Source organism: Stegostoma tigrinum, chromosome 16 (assembly GCF_030684315.1).
Source record: "Stegostoma tigrinum isolate sSteTig4 chromosome 16, sSteTig4.hap1, whole genome shotgun sequence".
NCBI classification, from domain to species: domain Eukaryota; kingdom Metazoa; phylum Chordata; class Chondrichthyes; order Orectolobiformes; family Stegostomatidae; genus Stegostoma; species Stegostoma tigrinum.
The window spans coordinates 5,463,462-5,482,124 of NC_081369.1; the positions used below are offsets into that span (position 1 = coordinate 5,463,462).

At 40.4% G+C, this 18,663-nt stretch overlaps 1 protein-coding gene across 5 annotated transcripts in view; it reads left to right on the forward strand.

Annotated features, from left to right (window-relative positions):
* Positions 1–18,663, forward strand: part of LOC125459658 (L-fucose kinase) — a 335,292-nt gene that overhangs the window by 223,316 nt on the left and 93,313 nt on the right. For all 5 annotated transcript variants that reach the window (XM_048546285.2, XM_048546284.2, XM_048546286.2 and 2 more), the window contains one exon: positions 4,014–4,064. In XM_048546285.2, the coding sequence (XP_048402242.1) occupies positions 4,014–4,064 (51 nt within the window). The remainder of the gene's footprint in view (positions 1–4,013; positions 4,065–18,663) is intronic.

The window sequence follows — 18,663 nt, forward strand, 5'->3', positions numbered from 1 at the left end:
TCTGCTCTAGGGCCTGTGCATAATAATCGAGGCACACACTCCAGTGCAAAACTGACGAAGCTCTTCATCTCAGTCACAGGGCATTTTTGCATGGTCCAGCAGGGTTTTGTGCTTTATCTTTAACTGCTTCATCCAATAACCTTCGCTCCACTTGAGCTAAAGATTTCTCAGCTTGTTGGAAGCTGGAGTGACTGTGGAGCATCAGAGAGAGTGAGAGTTTCCTGAACCATACCTTCCTGACCATCCAACAGGCAGTAGGATTTCAGGATGGCAGCTGAGTGGCCACTCGGTGAATTACCTTGCTCACAAGACATTGCTGCAGGAGTCCTTCAGGGTAGTGTCATAAGTCCAACCATTACTAGTTCTTTGTCGATGACCATCCTTCCAATAAAGCCAGAAATGGAGATTTTCTCTGACAACCGTAAGACCATAAGACATAAACAAAAGTAGGGCATTCAGCCCATTGATTTTGTTTTGCCATTCAATGAAATCATGGCTGATATATTAATCTTCAAGTCTGCTTTCTTGCCTTTTCCCTATAATCCTTTATTTTCTTACTGATTCAAAATCTATTTGTCTCAACCTTGAATGTACTTAACAACCCAGCCTCTGTTGCCTTCTGCAGTTAAGAATTCTACAGATTCACTATCTTCTGACAGAAGAAATTTCTCCTCATCTCTATCTTAACTGTGGTATGTTATTCTCGGGTTTTGCCTTCTGATCTTAGGTTCTCCTGCAAGGAGAAATAATCTCTCCGCTTCTACTCCTACTTAACTCCAATGAGTAAATGCCGAACGTTTTCAATCTCTCCTCACAAGACAGTCCCACCATATCCAGTATCAGTCTAGTAAATCCTCTCTGGACTGCTTCCAGTGCTAGTATATCTCTCCTTAGACAAGGGACCCAAAATTGTTCACTGTATTCTAGTGTCTTGTATAATTTTAACAATACCTTTCTACTTTCATGTTCTATTCCCTTCGAAACAAGGGCTATCATTCCCTGTTACCTGCTGAACTTGAATGCTAGTTTTCTGAGGTTCACGCAGGAGGACTACCAAATCTCTCTGTTGTGTAGTTTTCTGCAGTGTTTCTCCATGTAAATAAAATACAGTTCCTCTACTCTATCTGCCAAAGTGCATCACCTCACATTTTTCAACATTGCATTCCACCTGCCAAGTTTTACTCACTTCCTTTACCATTTATCCTCTGTAGACTCTTTGTGTCATCCCCACCACTTGCCTTTCCATTTTTCTTTTGGTGTCTCTGCAAACTTGGCTATTGTACGTTCACTTTCCTCATCCAAGTCACTAATGTATATTGTAAATAGTTGTGGTGCCAGCAGTGAAACCTTTGGCACTCCATTAGTTACAGGTTGCTGTTCTGAAAGTGCCCTCCTTATCCCAGCTGTCTGTTTTCTATTAGTTAGCCAATCCTCTATTCCTGCTAGCATAACTGCTCACTGAAATGGTCTAATAAATCAATCATTTCTAGAGAAATTAGGGATGGAAAAGAAATGCTGGCCCAGCCAGTGTCAATACCCTTGTCCCCTAAAAAAAAATTTTTAAAGTTTACTGCTCCAAAGATATTGAAGTAGCCCTTGTCCATACCGAGCAAGACCTGGTCATCATTCAGGCTTAGTCTGATGAGTAAAAAGTAACGTTTGTACCACACATGTGGACCATATGACCATAGAGAGAATCTAACTGATCCCTTCACATTCAATGGCAATACTGTGGCTGAATCCCCACTGTCATCTTGGGGTTATCATTGACCTGAAGCTGAACTGGATCAGCTATAGTTCGCTTACATGAACAGGTCAAAATTACATGATAAGTCACTTTTCCCCTGAGTTCCCAAAGCCTGTCCACCATCTACAAGGCACAAGTCAGGAGTGCGTTGGAATATTTTCTACATGCCTAGGTGGGTATAGCATTAAAACACTTCAGAATCTGGGCACTATCCAGGACAAAGCCTACTCGATTGGTATTCCATTCACCTCCTTAAGCAATGTGCCGTCCTTCAACTAAGGGCAACACAGTGGCTTAGTTGTTAGCACTGCTGCCTTCCAGCAACAAGGAACTGGGTTCAAATCCAGCCTCGGGCAGCTGTCTGTGTGAAGTTTGCACGTTCTCCCTGTGAGTGTGTGGGTTTACTCTGCGTGCTGTGGTTTCCTCCCACAGTCCAAAGATATGCAGTACTGTGGCTGAATCCCCGCTGTCACCTTGGGGTTATCATTGACCTAAAGCTGAACTGGATTTGCTTACATGAACAGGTCGGAATTACATTAGGTAGATTGGCCGTGCTAAATTGTCCACAGCATCCAGGGATGTACTGGCTAGTTAGATTAGCTGTGGGAAATGCCAGGTTACAGTGACAGTGGGAGGTGAGTCTGGAAGGGATGCTGTTTGGAGGGTTGTTGTGAACTTGATGGGCTGAATGGCCTGGTTCCACACTGTCGAGATTCTATTCTTCTATTCTGTTTGCTCCCTCCAGTGGCAACATTCACTGGCTATGGTATGTACCAACTCTACGATAAAAGCCAGCAACTCAGCAATTCCATTTTGACAGAAGATTCACGGGACAAGGGTATCGCTGGCTGGCCCAGATTTTATTACCCACCCCTATTTGCCCAGAGGGTGGTTAAAAGTCATTCGCATTGCTGTGAATCTGGAGTCACATGTGGGCCAGACCAGCTAACGATGGCAGTTTCCTTCCATAAAGAACATTAGTGACTAAATGGGGTTTCTGACAATCGCCAATCATTTCATGGTCATCATTAGATTCTTGTTTCCAGATTTTTTATTGAATTGAAATTTCACCATTTACCATGGTAGGATTTGAATCCATATCCCCATAACATTACCTGGGTCTCTGAATTAACAGTCCGGAGATAATACCACTAGGCCATTGCCTCCCTATCACATCCTAGAAAAGCAAGGGCAGCAGAAGCAAGACAAACCACCACGCTCAGGTTTTCCTCCAGCTTGCAACAGTATACCCATTTTTTTCGCTGTCACTGTGTAAAAATCCCTAAAAGCACTGTGAGTGTACCTACGCCACATGGACTACAGCAATTCAAGAAGGTTGCTCACCAGCAGGACAATTAGGAATGGACAATAAATGCTGCCTTGTCATTGGTACCCAAAAGAAAGAGCAAAACCAAATTGTAAAATAGATGTTAGATTGTGTAAAATACATAGTGTGCTAACAAAGATTGAGGAAGGGTCACTGGACCCTAAACATTAACTCTGATTTTTCTTCACAGATGCTGCCAGACTCGCTGAGCTTTTCCAACTACTCCTGTTTTTGATATTGTTGTGTACTAACAGAGATTACCTATGTTAGAGAATGTACATTTCACACTTCTCGTAGCTTTCCTCTGGGGCACTTTAAACTGAGTAATGAAGGAAGAATTAGAGAAAAATGTACAAGTTTCAGCTTTAGAAGGATAGAAATCTGAAGCCAGCTGACTTGTATGTTGCCAGCAATCAAATACATAATTAATCATTCCTTTTCCTCAAAAAAACCCACATTCACATTACTAATTCCCATGCTGATTGCCAACATTTCATTATGTAACACCGATTGTGGACCAGCTCAAATTTGATAGGACAATACAGCCCTTTCCCATGGTGGATTTTAGTGACACTCTCTTAGTCCAGTTTGCACAAGAACTCTTAAGAAAAAATCTGGCCTTAAAAATGCTTTCTTAATGGTGACCACATAATCATTGTAGTTAAAAAGAAATCCTCTTGGTCTGGCTTACAAGTGACTCCAGACCTGTAATGTGTTTGATTCTTAATTGTCCTTCGGTCAACTAGAGATGGGCAGTAAATGCTGGCCTGGCCAGCTATGCCAGCATCCCATGAATGAATTTTTAAAAAGTGGTGTAAAACAATGCCCTAGCATTAACCAGCAGTTTCAGAAAAGATGGAGGGCGCATAGGAGGGAAACAAAGTTGAGACAGCTGAATTGTAGCATGAATCCTAACATTGGCTCATCTCTTTGTTTCAGGTCGTCACCTCTGATGTACTGCAGACAGCACGAATACTGATTCTCCACATGGTGAGTCATCAGAGCTCAACCTTTAACTACTGTGAGTACCATAGGTATTATGTGGCTCACACAGTGTTGGTGCATGGTCCACTTTGGTTAGAGGCTGGAAGTAACAAGAAAGCCAAAATGCAGATAACCACCTTTCATTGAGGATTTCTCTGAAGGCTTCTGTAGCAGCCATTTCTCCATAGTGAACATATTTCTGACGTGTTAAGCTCACTTGATGCTTCCCACAGTTTTTCCTGTAATTTTTGTGACAGATTAAGCCAGGCTGTCTCTGTGCAGCTTTCCATGGCATTTTCATGATCGTAGACTGTCTGAAAGTGTTTTATAGCCATTCGAATACAGTGCAGTTAGTGTTGTAACTAGCAACTGTTTCAGCCAATGTGCACGCAGAAAGAGAGATATGACCAGGTAACCTGTTTTCTGATGACACTGGACAACTAGCCTCCCCTTATTGAAATACTGTCTCTTGTACATTGACCTAAGAGAGAAATTGGGACCTCAATATAGTGTGTCATGGCAGCACCAATAGTTCAGAGCTCCTGAGTGCTGGAGTATCAACCGTTTTATTCATGTGTCACTGGCTAGGCCAGCATTTATTACCTAGAGGTTAGTTAAGGTCTGGATTCACACCTAGGCTAGGCCAGATAAGGACAGCAGTTTCCTTGCCTAAAGGGCATTAGTAAACCAGATTATTTTCTCCCCAGCAATCAAAAATGGTTTCATTGTCATCATTAGAATCTTAATGCCAATTTTTATTGAATTCAAATTCCACCATCTACCGTGGCAGGATTCAAACCCAGTTCCCTAAAACATTACATGGGTATCTGGATTAATAGTCTAGCAATGATTTCACAAAACCATTATCACCCCTGGTTTTTCAAGTCTAGAGGGATGGATTTGAACTTACAGGTTTCTGACTAAGGTGAATGCTACCACAAAATTGCAGCTGGCACTGAAGAAAGAATAAAACTTATTATTATTGAAGTTTGGCACAGAATGTCTAGGTAGTTTGTATAGCAGTATACTACCCAGTGTCCTATGTACTGGAATGGCCCCAAGTTTGTACTCAATCAGCTAATCTAATCTGACAATCGTGGAGGCTAAAATTGGAATTAACAGTCGTAGATTAGAAACCAACAAGCTCACCTTTTCAGTGCTGTCTGCTGGGAAATGGATGTTAAGTGAAGATAGGATCAGATTTTGCTCTAACCACTCAACAATTACCAATATAACAATCTAGTCATCTGGTGAGCACTGGGGAGGCTGGTGCCTAGATCTTGAACCCCACAACTCCAAAGAAGGTGCCTGTATCATATTCACTGCTGTAGGCAATAAGATTTTTTTCCTGTTCACGCTGTTTGTGCATTTGCATCAGGGATTGTACGGAGACAAATTTGGGAAGAAAAATTGAATAAAGCATACAGAGTTTACTTTGAAGTGATTACATCGAGGCTTGAGATGATAAATTACATTAATGCCATGCAAGTAAAAGCAGTAACTATCTACAAACATACAAACAAGGAACAAGAATAGGCCATTCAGCCCTTCAGACACGCTCTACCTTTCAACAAGATCATGAGTGATCTAAATTTAATCTCAGCTGTACATTTTTTGCATAACCCCAGCAATCTTTCATCACCTTGATATTCAAGAATCTATCTAACTCTGCCTTGAAAATATTTAAAGATGCTCATCCACTACCTTTAGATGAAAGGAATTCCAAAGATTCTCAAAACTCTGAGAAAAAATTGTTTCTTTGTCTGTTTTAAATGGACATCACTGTGTTTTTATAAACTCTAGTTGCAGATTGTCCTAAAAGAGGATACGTCTTCCAACATCCGGTCAAGTCCCTTCAGGGTCTCATATTTCAATGAAGTTACTTCTGACACTTCTAAACTCCAGAGGATACAGGCCTAGCCTGTCTAGCCCTTCCTTATAAGGCAATTTGCTCATTCCAGGTGTTAATCTAGTAAACCTTTAAACTGTTTCCAATGCATTAACAAGCTTCTCTAGGTATGGTGACCAGTATTGTACATGGCACTCCAGATGCAGTCTCACCGATGCCTATGTACCTGAACCTTGCATTTAAGTCCTCATTGAAATAAATCATAACGTTCTTTTAGCTTTCCTGATTACCTGCTGCACCTGCATACAATAGTACTTCCAAGAAATGAAAGATAAGTTACGTCCCATTGACATTTAACAGCATTATTGTCGCTGAATCCCCACAAATATCTTGGGGGACACCACTGATCAAAATGCAATAGCCAAATACTGTGTCTGGAGTTCAGAGGTTTGTTATATGGGGGTAAGTATCTCTCCTCCTGACTCTCCAAAGCCTGTTCACCATTTACAAAGCAGAAGGCAGTGTGTGGTAGAATATGACCTACTTACCAAGGTTAGTGCAACTCCAACAACACTGAACATTATCCAAAGCAAAGCAGCATGGTTGATTGGCTGTCAAGAAGATGACTCAGCATGACCTTCACAATGATAATTAGGAAAGGATAATAAAATACTAGCCATTGCCAGCAATATCCAAATTCCATGAATAAATTAAACATGTACGAGGTGTACTAGAGGGATTCTGGAGCGCATTTTAGTATAAAGCCATTATCCGTTTTGCACTAAGTTTGCTTTTATTATGGAAAGAAGAATGTACTGTCTGTTATGTTGATTTGGATGACATCTGGTTAGTTGGCAACTCAGACAAATTAAAAGATTCGTCACCAATGATTTAAGAAATAGACAAGGAGATCAATTAGAAATCAAATAAAGCAAAAAATACTGCTGGAAAGTAACGTGCAAGAAAATTAGAAGCAAAAGACACCTTGGTTAAAAAAAAATTGTTTCTTTTGAAATATACTAAATCGACAACGTATTGAAGAATGAGGTTGGTGATGTGCATGGAAAAGGATTACATTAGATAATGGCTACATTTTGAAATAATTGGAATTAACCTCAACTGAGAAAGAAAATAACTTGCATTAAATAAAGCTTTTTTTAAAGAGCTTTTCTTTTAACTCCTGGATGTCTCAGAAGGCTTCACAGTTAATTAAGTACTTCTAAAGCAAAGAGACTATTGGAACATGCAAGATGTGGCAAAACACACATTTCACATCAGTTTTTATTGTGGAGAAAGACATGGAAGGTTGGGAACTCGAGAAAATAAATATTGATGTCTTGAAAACAGTCCACGGAACAGGAGGTGCTAGAGTTCTTAAAAAAACATTAACATGGATAAATCTCCGGGATCTAATCAAGTGTGTCCCAGGACATTATGGGAAGTTCAGAAAGAAATTGCGGGGCTCCAGGTAGAGATATCTGTATCATCTACAGCCACACGTGAATTGCTGAGGGAATGAAATGTTGCTACTTTTGTGCCTTTACTTGAGAAAGGCTGTAATGCTTGACTGAAACTTTTGAGGAGGTGACAAACATGATCGAGGAGGGTAGAGCAGTGGATCTTGTTTCCGTGGATTTTAGTAAGGCTTTTCGACAAGGTCTATCATGGTAGGCTCATCCAGAAGATTAAGATGCATGGAATCTACGGTGACTTGGCCGCATAGATTCAGAATTGGCTTGTCCATAGAAGACCATATTGGTGGAAGGATGTTTTTTAGGCTGGAGGACTTTGGCTAATGGTGTTCCTCGGCATCCAAACTGGGACCTCTGCTGTTTGTGATATAGATAAATGACTTAGATAAAAATGTAGATGGGTGGGTTAGTAAATTTGCAGATAATACAAAGATCAGTGAAGTTGTGGATAATCTCGAAGATTGTCAGACCTGTTGCAGATATGGGCAGAAAAATGGCAGATTGAGTTTAATCCGGGTAAGTATGAGGTGCTGCACTTTGGGAGATCAAATGTTAAGGAAGAGTATAGTTAATGGCAGGACTCTGAACAGCATTGATGAACAAAAGGATTTTGGGATTCAAATCTGTAGCTCCCTGAAAGTAGCCGTGCAAGTAGATAGGGTGGTAAAGAAGGCATGCAGCATGCTTGCCTTTATTGGTCGTGGAATTGGTTATAAGAGTTAGAATGTCATGTTGTACGTTTGTAAGACTTTGGTCAGAACACATTTAGAGTATTGCATTCAGTTCTGATCACCACATTACAGGAAGGATGTGGAGAGGGTGCAGAAGAGGTGTACCAGGATGCTGCCTAGATAAGAGGGTATGAACTGCAAGCAGAGGCTAGAAAAACTCAGGTTGTTTTCTCTTGAGGGGCGCAGGCTGAGGGGAGACTTGACAGAAGTCTATAAAATTATTAGATGCCTAGATAGGGTTGATGATCAGAATCTTTTTCCCAGAGTTGAAATGTCTAATACAAGGGGACATGTATTTAAGATTAGAGGATACATGAGGGACAAGTTTATTTTTATGCGGTGTGGTAGGAGTCTGGAATGGATTGCTGGCGGGGGGGTGGTGGAGGCAGATACAATTAAACATTTAAAGGACTATAGATAAGCATATGAACGTGCAAGGAATGGAGGGATATGGACCAACGGCAGGCAGAAGGGATTAGTTTCATTTGGTGTCATGTTTGGCATAAAACCGGGGCCAAAGGGCCCATTGATGTGCCGTACATTTCTATATGTAAGGTAAAGTCTGAGAACTATAGGCTGCTGAGTCTGACCTCAGTGGTGGGGTGGATTTTTGGAGGAGATTCTGAGAGATAGGATTTACATGCATTTGGAGAGGCAAGGACTATTTTGGTATAGTCAGCAAGGTTTTGTGTGTGGGAAGTCATGTCGCATAAACTTGATTGAGTTTTTTGAAGATGTAATCAAAGGATTGATGAGGGTACAGTGGTAGACATAGTCTATGTGGACTTTAGTAGAGCCTTTGACAAATTCCGTGTAGTAGACTGATTATTAAAATTAGATCACATGGTATTCAGGAGAGCTTGCCAATTAGATACAAGATTGGATTGATGGTAGGAGACGGGGTGGTGGTGGAGGGTTGCTTTTTAGACAAGAGGCTTATGACCAGTGGTGTTCTGCAGGGATTGGTGCTGTGCCCACTTTTGTTTGTCATTTGCATAGATGATTTCAATGAAAATTTAGAAAGCCTGGTTAGTATTTGGTGATATAGTTGACAGTGAGGAAGGTTATCCAAGATTACAAAAAGACCTTGATTAATTAGGTCAATAGGCTAAAGAGTGACAGAAGGAATTTAATTTGGATAAATGCGAGGCATTTCGTTTTGGTAAAACAAACATGTGCAGGACTTATACATTTAGGAGTAGGGTCTTAAGTAGTGTCGTAGAACAGAGAGACCTGGTGTTCAGGTACATGGTTCTTTGAAGTTAGCATCACATATAGATAAGGTGGTAAAGAAGCTGTTTAACACACTTACCTTCATTGCTCAGACCACTGGGTACAAGAGTTGGGACATGGTGCTGAGGTTGTACAGGATGTTGGTGAGGCCACTTCTGGAGTACTGTGTCCAGTTCTGGCCACCATGCTATAGGAAGGATATTAGTGAATTGGAGAAGTTTCATACAATTTACTAGGATGTTGCTAGGACTAGAGGGTTTGGGTTTTTACGAGATGCTGGATAAGCTGGGACCTTTTTCACTGGAGCATTGGAGGTTGAGGGGGTGATCTTATTGAGGTTTATAAAATCATGAAGAGCATAAAAACACAAATAACAAAGGTTTTTTCCTTATGGTATGGGGGTTCAAAACTAGGGGGAATATTTTTAACACAGGAGTAGAAAGATTTAAAAGGGACCTGAGGGGCAATGTTTTCACACAAGGTGGTTCACATGTGGCATGAACTGCCAGAGCAAGTGGTAAATGCAGGTACAATCACAACATTTTAAAGATATTTGGACAAGTACATGAATAGGAAATAGTCAGAGGCTTATGGGCCGAATGCAAGTAAGTGGGACTAGTTTAGTATAGGAAACTTGGCCGGTTTGGACGAGTTGGACTGAAGGGTCTGTTTTCATGCTGTATGACTCCATCAAGATTCCAGAATCAGAAATGTGATAAAGACCCAGTAATTTGTTTTAGTAGCCCTGACTTATTAGTCAGGAAGTAGGAAGCTGTCCTTCTTTGAGAGAGTGACGTGGGGTCTATACTGCCCAATAGAGAGGGCAAGTGAAGGCCTTTGTTTAACAAATCACCTGAAAGTTCTTCCACTGCAGCAGTCCCTCAGTACTGCAATGGAGTGTCAACCTGAATTTTATATTTAATCTGCTCAAGTGTAGCTTGTACCTGCAAAATTTTACTTCAGAGGCCAAAATACCTCCCACTGAGCCACAGATGACACCACAGGACTGCTCTTAAGCCTATCTTTTGCTGGGCAATTGATTACTTGGATAAAACACGAAACAGCTTTTCCATACTGGCTCAGTGATTAAACATTTTGCCTTTCATCATATGGAGTGATAGATAGCTAGAAAAGTGTGGCTGTGCTCCCTGATCTCTGCTGTGTTCCCTAATTTCAACCAGAGTGGGTGTACTTGGGTGAATTAGGTTTGACTGCAGCATTTCTGGTTGAATTATCTCTGTTGACCCGTGTTGAAACAAACTCCAGAACAGGAAGGAAGAATATTGTGAACGACAAATTGTAAACAGTCCAAAAATAAGAGGAACGTTGAAAAGCAAGGACATAACAACAAGGAAACTAATACGTCAATGTATACTGTCAGCATCACAAAAAGGCTGCCTGGATATTTAATGTTGACGAAATATACAGTGTACTCGGCAAAATAAAGGCAGGAAATCATAGCCAGCTGAGGCCCAGGGGCTGGTTAAACCAGTTTACTTTCACGATGTATCTGAGGTAAAGGTGGATGTTAACGTGCTTTGATAATGTTGTGGGGAGAAATATCAAAGTGGAGTCTTGAGTTCTGTGTTCAGTAGTACACACGACCTTTTTTTGGGTACTTTTACCATGTATGTGATGGCCAGAAACTGCTCTGAATTTTTATTCAGGTGGCCGGCTTTTATATAGGCCCCAGTTGCCCTCTTAAATAGGGCTCAGATTGGAGGAGAAGTCAATGACACTCTAACTTGCCCCAACTGAAGACAACATTTTTTAACCTTTTGCATCACAATAACTGCATGCAACATTTTTGTCATTGTTAGCTACATCCCTCTAATCTATACATCCAATCCACTTAACCCCTTGATCAATGATGGGCAACTCTATGGACAGCCTTAGGTCTTCCCATAATTTCATGAAGTCTACCAGATACCTCAATTGTCTGTCTTTGGGATCTTACAATGCTTCTGACAGTTATATTCCTTCCCAAACATTTGCCTGCTGCACTTCATTATTTACCAATAACCTAAATACTTGCTTTTCAGTAAGAATTCTTCTAAATTCTCTACTAGCTTTAGTATGGAAGGTTAGGAAGGATATTCATTTCTACTAGTTCTTATAGTCTTTAAAATCAACTCTAATATAAAGTTACTACAATTCTCTAACACTGATAAATTGGACAACCCCTCTCTCACTTCAGCCTGAGAAATCTAACTTGCAGCTACAGTTTATGACCCTTGTTATTTATATGCTTTAACTGAACTTTAAACTACAGTTTAACTTTTAAATAAATCTTTACTGCTTCCACTCTAAACAGTTCCCAGTACCAATTTTCTTTACTTAATAAAAAGCATCTCCGCAGCTTCTCTCTGTATTTTGTAATCTGTCTCTGTCACTCTTTCCTTGATCTTTGGATGTAAGATATTAATTGCAGCACTTGAGCTGCAATTTTTTATCCGTCCATGTTTCACAACCTCTTTTGATGTCTTAGAGGTTGTTGGTTTGCATTGTTTATTTCTTTATCTTCTCTAATAATGCAGTGGGCCTCTTTACTGCCTACAAACATTTGCTCAAGGGATGCAACTGACCTTTTCACACTAATTCATTGTTTGCATTTCTAATTTACAATTACCCAAGAAGTTCAGAATACTGTAGGGTCAGACTTTTACTTTTTACTAAGTAACAAACTAACCAACTTGGGACTGTGGCTAAGCTACTCCTTTCAAAAATGTCCCTTATTTAACAAGGTTATGTATTTAGAACTGCCTGTTTACAGAAACCTAATTAACTTCCCTAAGATTATTTTCTACGAAGAATCTTATCCAGTATCTCTATATGGAGACCACCCCTCTGGCTGTAAGCATCTGCTTAATGTAACTGCCAACCCCTTTTGGCAATCTTGTGTCAGCTAATAAAACGCTAGGTGGCCATCTTGTCAACTTTAGTCATGGACCCGCGACAGATACTATATATGTATGTGAGTTTGCTCGCTGAGCTGGAAGGTTAGTTTTCAGACGTTTTGTCACCATTCTAGGTAACGCCATCAGTGAGCCTACAGTGAGCCTACTCTGAGAAAAAGAACAGGAAATGACATCACCAACGCAGGACATGACATCACCAACCCAAGGAAACCTAAACATATAAATAGAAAGCGGGACATAACACCAGCGCTTTGTCGGAGGCTCACTGATGATGTTACCTCGAATGGTGACGAAACAAATGAAAACTAACCTTCCAGCTCAGCGAGCAAACTCACATCCAGAACTTCAACCTGAGCTACAAATCTTCTCAAAACTTGCTAGATACTATATATCTCCGCTTCAGGAAACAACTTGCACTTGAGGTTTTAAGCTGGGAAGAAATTGGAAATTGAATAATAAATCATCTGAACAGATAACAGAAAGAAGCCATTTATATGTTGTTGAGATTTTTTATTCTTCACTTTCTCACATATTCTTCCGAAAGGCACTGAGACTTGGACCATAGGCAGAAAACTGTGATTTGCATTTGATGTTGATCAAAGCTGTATCAAATGGTGTACAGAAAGCAAACCTGTATTTCCCAGTGGCTCAGCAAACGGCAAGAGTCAAAATTTCGAACTAGTGAAGCACTACTTCTTAATAATTTAACTAAATTGGTGAAAAACCATAAATCATTTCAGAATGGTTAGATGCCATCATCCCAAATGTGTCTGAGTCAGCACATCTAAAACCTCCATCGATTGCATTTCCCACACATAGCAAGTCCGTTACCTTTTCAAAAAGATCGTCTTTTTAAAAACCTGAATCACTATGATATCTCTTATTATCGTTATTTACCTGCCTTATGGTGCTGCAAGGAGGACTCGTGACTAAAGCCCCAAACAATGGAGTAAGGGACCAAGTAGCATAATGGACAGCAAATTGGCTGTAATGTGAGGGTTAAAGATAGTCACTTGGCTTGGCAAAATGTGGGAAATGGTATTCCACAAGGATCACCATTCAAAGCACAGTTTCAAGATTTGAAGATGATACCAGATTGTCAGGTGTCGTTAATACCAGGGGAGAATTATGTAAGTGCAGAGGTTGATAAACTTCATTGGCAAATAAGCTTCACAAAAGGTATGTGTGCTGTAGGAAAATGTCAGTGGAAAGTGTAAAGAAGTCCTATGCTGCTAAGTAACTGTTGCTGAAATAGGGTAGAGGAGCAGAGGAATCTGAGTATACCAATAAACAAATGAGAATTCCAATGCAAGTTAATTAACTTGTGAATCAGCAAAGAAATCTTGAAGCTTTATATCTAGAAGATAGAGTTGAAAAGTGGAGAAGGTGAATTAAAATCTGTTAGATGCAATTGAAGCGCTGAACTGTTTGAGTTTCCATATAATGAAAAAAAACAAGATACTGAAGGTGGTGCTTAAAAACAAATTACTGGTGTTATAATGGAAGTCAGTGATTAATCTGCAAGAATCCATAAACAGACCACATTTCTTTTGTTCTCGACTAGAGAAGACTGAGGATGATCTAATAGATGTCTTTAACATTATGAAACATTCGATAGACAGATGTAATGAAGATCTTTTCACCTCAGGGCAAGCCAAAAGAAGAGGCCATACAAATAAGATAGCTGCTGAAAGATCCTAGGCAATTCAAGAGAAAATTCCTTACTCAGAGAGACCAGTTGTAATGTGGAATCCACTGTCAGAGGGAGTAGTTAAGCCTTTTAGAGGAAGGCAGATAAACATGTATGGGAACGATAATAGAAGTTGTGGGAGGAGGCTTACACGGAGCTAATATGCAGGACTGGGCTAAATGGGTTGTTCCTAAGTTTAAAACACTATCCATTTTATGTCATGTGATCTTTGCCAATTTCATTCGTTTTCAGTGCTATTAACGTAGAAAATAGGAGCAGGACTAGGCCATTCAGCTGTTTGAGCCTGCTCACCATTAAATATGATCATGGTTGATGATCCAGCTCAGCCTTCTGTCCACACATGTTGCCAGGCCTGCTGACGTTCTCCAGAAATTTCTCGATATTTTTTATCCAACTCGGTACCCTGTTCCTGCTTTCTCCACATACATTTTGGTTCCTTTAGCACTAAGAACTATATCTAATTACTACTTGAAAACATTCAAACTTGTATCCTAAAACTGTGACCTCTGATTCTGGACTTCCCAATCATCAAGAATATCCTTCCTGCATTTATCCTGCCTATTTCTGTTTAATTTTATAGCTTTCAATGATATCTACCCTCCTTCTTTTAAACTCCATTAACAGCAGCCCTAACTGCTCCAATTCCTCTTCATATTATCATTCCAGGATTCGGCCTAGCACATCTTCATTGCACTTCATCCATTGTCAGAACACCCTTCCTCAGATAAGAAGACCAAAACTGCACGTAGTGCTCCAGGTGTGATCTCACCAGGGCCCTGTAGAATTGCAAGAAGTCATCCCTGCTCCTGTACTTGAATCCTCTCACTATAAAGGTCAACGTACCATTTACTTCCTTTATCGCCTGCTGCACCTGCTTGCTCACTGTCAGTGACTACTGTATAAGGATAAAAATCAAAAGAACTGCTATAAATCAGGACCAAAAACAAAGTTGCTGGAAAAGCTCAGCAGGTCTGGCAGCATCTGTGGAGGTGAAAACAGAGTTAATATTTTGGGTCTGGTGACCCTTCCTCAGAACTGATGGTGGCTGGGAAAGCGTCAGTTTGTAAGGATACCCAGGTTTTGTTGCCACCTCTGCTTTTCCTAATCTGTCACCATTCAGATGAAAATCCACCTTCCTGTTTTTGCTACCAAAGTGGATAACCTCACATTTACCCACATTATACTTCATCTGCCATGCATTTGCCCACTCACTCAACTTTTCCAAATCACACTGAAACATTCCTGCATCCTCTTTTGTTTCCCTTCCACTCCAAGTTCCAGTTCAGCCCGTATGTTACTAAGGTTCAGGACAACAAAGTCTTTGGGATCCCCTATCTTATCTGTGGTGAATAGTTTCTTTAACAGCTCTATGCACTATTGCTATTACTTCTCCAAAATTAAATTCTGGGTTCTTGTACTTACCTTGCTCATAGTAACATCCCACTGTCCTTGATCACGGATGAAATTGGATGTGATTATTCTAAGAAAAATAACAGCATCCTGAAAAACTTTCCAGGTACCTGTTTCCCAGCCTCCCTGAGGTGCTGCAGTGTCCACAACTTGGACTTGAGCTCATCCACTCTGAGGTGAAGTTGATCAAGCAGCTAACACTTTCTATACATGTGATCGCCATGGATTGTACCAGCTTTCACTAGCTCCCACAAACTATAGCTGCAACATATTGTATATTCAGTTATCTGTATTCCATTAGTTGACAGGAGGTATGGGGGACAGTTTTGGCATTGGAAGAATGTGAGGACGTACTTCCTTTATGCAATAAATAATAATAACCTGTAACTCGCTACCAGTGAGGCTGATGGAAGCTGAGAAGATGACGAATCTCAAATGGATATTGCACAGTTACTTGCAGGAAAAAAAATTCACAGGGTGATGGGAATAGAGGCAGAAATGAAATAAACTTGATTCCTTTATAGAGAGCTGGCGTGGACCTATCTGGTCAAAGGGGTTCCATCTGTGCCATTTCAAATCTATGGCCAGGACTTTCATATAGCTGTGGGGTCAGGAGCCAATGCCAGCCAGGTTTGAAAATTATGTGTTGTAGATTGTATTAGCACCATGTCACCTTCAGCATGATTCTACATTTTCAATAGAATAGCAGTCGAGAGACACCAGGAAAGCCTCTAATTAACAAACAAAGGAGGCCTCTTTGCGGGTTGTATTAAGGAAAAGCCTGTACTTGCATGGTATTGACCAGCTGGGAAAGGTTGGTCCTGGTTTCCCCTATGTTTCATATGGGCCAGCAACTTCGAAAAAGCTGAACTTCCATTTGTAACATGACTAGTGCTGTTTGTTCGCACATGTTGCTAGAAGCTCTGCAGCTCACAAATCAAATCACACAGCCTTGAGTGGATTAGAGAATACCAGTAAGCTCATGATCAAAAGGATTATTGAAAATAACCAACCACAGAACCAATCCAGGGCGTCTCTTATCTCCACTTTCTTGGCTATACTTGCTGATTCCCAGTTAAGCGACCGTAGTCTGGCCTCAGAAAATTGCAGTGTCCAACCGCTTTACCTGATGAAGGAGCAGAGTTCTGAAGGCTCATGATTTCACATAAACCTGTTGGACTATAACCCAGTGTCATGCGACTTCTGACTTTGTCCACCCCAGTCAACACCAGCATCTCAACTTCAGTGTCCAACCACACCAGTTACCTGGAAAGCGCTTCAAACAGCATGAACGGGAGAGACACGGCATAAGATATTCCAATCAGAATTGAAAATCCAAAGTCCGACCATGATTGGATTAAAAATTACCCAGATACCTTAGGAGGATTGTGCTGAAGATTCCTGAACAGGGATCTCCTGTTATGAACCTGAACTAGAATTTATGAATCTAGCGGTGATGGTGTTCGTTGTGGAAATCATACTCCTTCCTGCAGCAGATGTTTGCAGTGTTCTGTGATTTAAACGTTCAACGTTAAACCTACCATTTTGATAGCCTTGTGAAAGGGTAAGTATATGCAGTAAATGTGGGGTAGGGTAACATTGGTTTTGGGGTTAAGTGACTGATGCATGAAGTGAATCTTAGGAATTCCTTACTCCAGAGGGCTGTGGAATTATATTCAAGAAATAAATTGATAAATTTTGAAACAAAGGAACAGGAATAGGCCATTCAGCCTCCCGAGCCTGTTCCACTGTTCAGTGAGATCACGGCTGATCTGTAGCCTAACTCCATACACCTGCCTTTGGACAGTATCCCTTAATACCCTTACGTGTCAAAAAATTATCTACCCCAGATTTAAAATTAACAACTGATCTAACTGATTTTGGAGACTAATGACATTTATGATACAGATACAGTGTGGGAAAGTAGCATTAGGAGAGATGATCAGCCATGATCTAATTAAATGGCAGAGAAGCCTTGATAAGACTGAATAACTCACTCCAGTTCCTAACACTCCTAGCTATGTCATCCTGGAAGACACTTGAGCAGTAAGTGCAAGACATCTGTACTCATGGAAGTTTTTGATGAGACTTTCTATCAGGGTCCCTCCTTTCAATTCAGTAGATAATTTGAAAACTCTTCTGCCAACTTCTCACTGGTATTTATTTCTAGACTAAAGAGTTTGGTCATTAATCTGTTTGGTGTGGGACCTTCCTTTGTATAAATTGAATGTTATCTTTGCCCGATATGAGAACAGTGACAACCATTGATAAACGGTTCATTGGGCATGCTGAGGATTCAGAAGACCCTACATAAACAGCAGTTCATCGATTCTTTGTTTCCTTTGATAATCCTGTTGAGAATCCTAAGACCCCAGTCAGTGCTGCTGGGAAGACATAAGAACTGCATCGTAATGGTTCAGAGTGTGGGTGAGGTTTAATGCTTTACTGATTTTCTTTTATTCTTTCATGAGATGTGGACATCACTGGCAATGCCAATTTTGATTACCCATCCCGAATTACTCTTAAACTGGTGGCTTTCTGGAAAAGCTATCGATCAAGAATCACAGAAAGTCTAGATCAGAGAAGGATAACAGATTTCCTTTTCTAAAGGACCTTTGGCCCGTCCCTTCCAGTTGTAATTGTTCCTGCATGACAAAGTTTTACATTATATGGAATAACATAGCTGAAAATTTATAGTTGAACACTGTTGTGAAAAGGAAAACATTCTTCCTTAATTTACCATGCTCTGGTGAGAAATAACTGCCTGCTTTCATTTTCATACTTTCAATTTAATGTGGTGACAGTCTATAAATCTCAATGGCCTGTGAATGTGCTGTCATGCTTAACAGTGAGATATCGGACAAATATTGCAGGATTCTGCAAGCAACGAGCCTGTATGACATAATCATGATGTATGTTTGCTGTCTGCAAGGTTCAGGGATTCTATCTCCATTTGGACTTATTCCTGAAGGTTTCATCGCCTCTTAATACACCTCCTGTGTATTTGCCATCTTCAAAAATGGTATAGCAAGTAAATGCAAATGATAAAAGAAAATGAAACCACAGAACTTCTTTAATGCCTCTTAGGTTTTTCTCTCAGATTGCCCTGAAAATTAATGTTTAATTCCTGAAATCTCTGGAAATTCTGGGGAATTAGCAACAGAAGTGACGTCCTGGCCAGAATAGTACTTCAAAAAGTATCCTATCAATTAAAGAATCAGTTCCCTGGCAGTACAGGAGCTTTAAACCAGCTACAGTCTAGTACAAAATCATTGCATTGA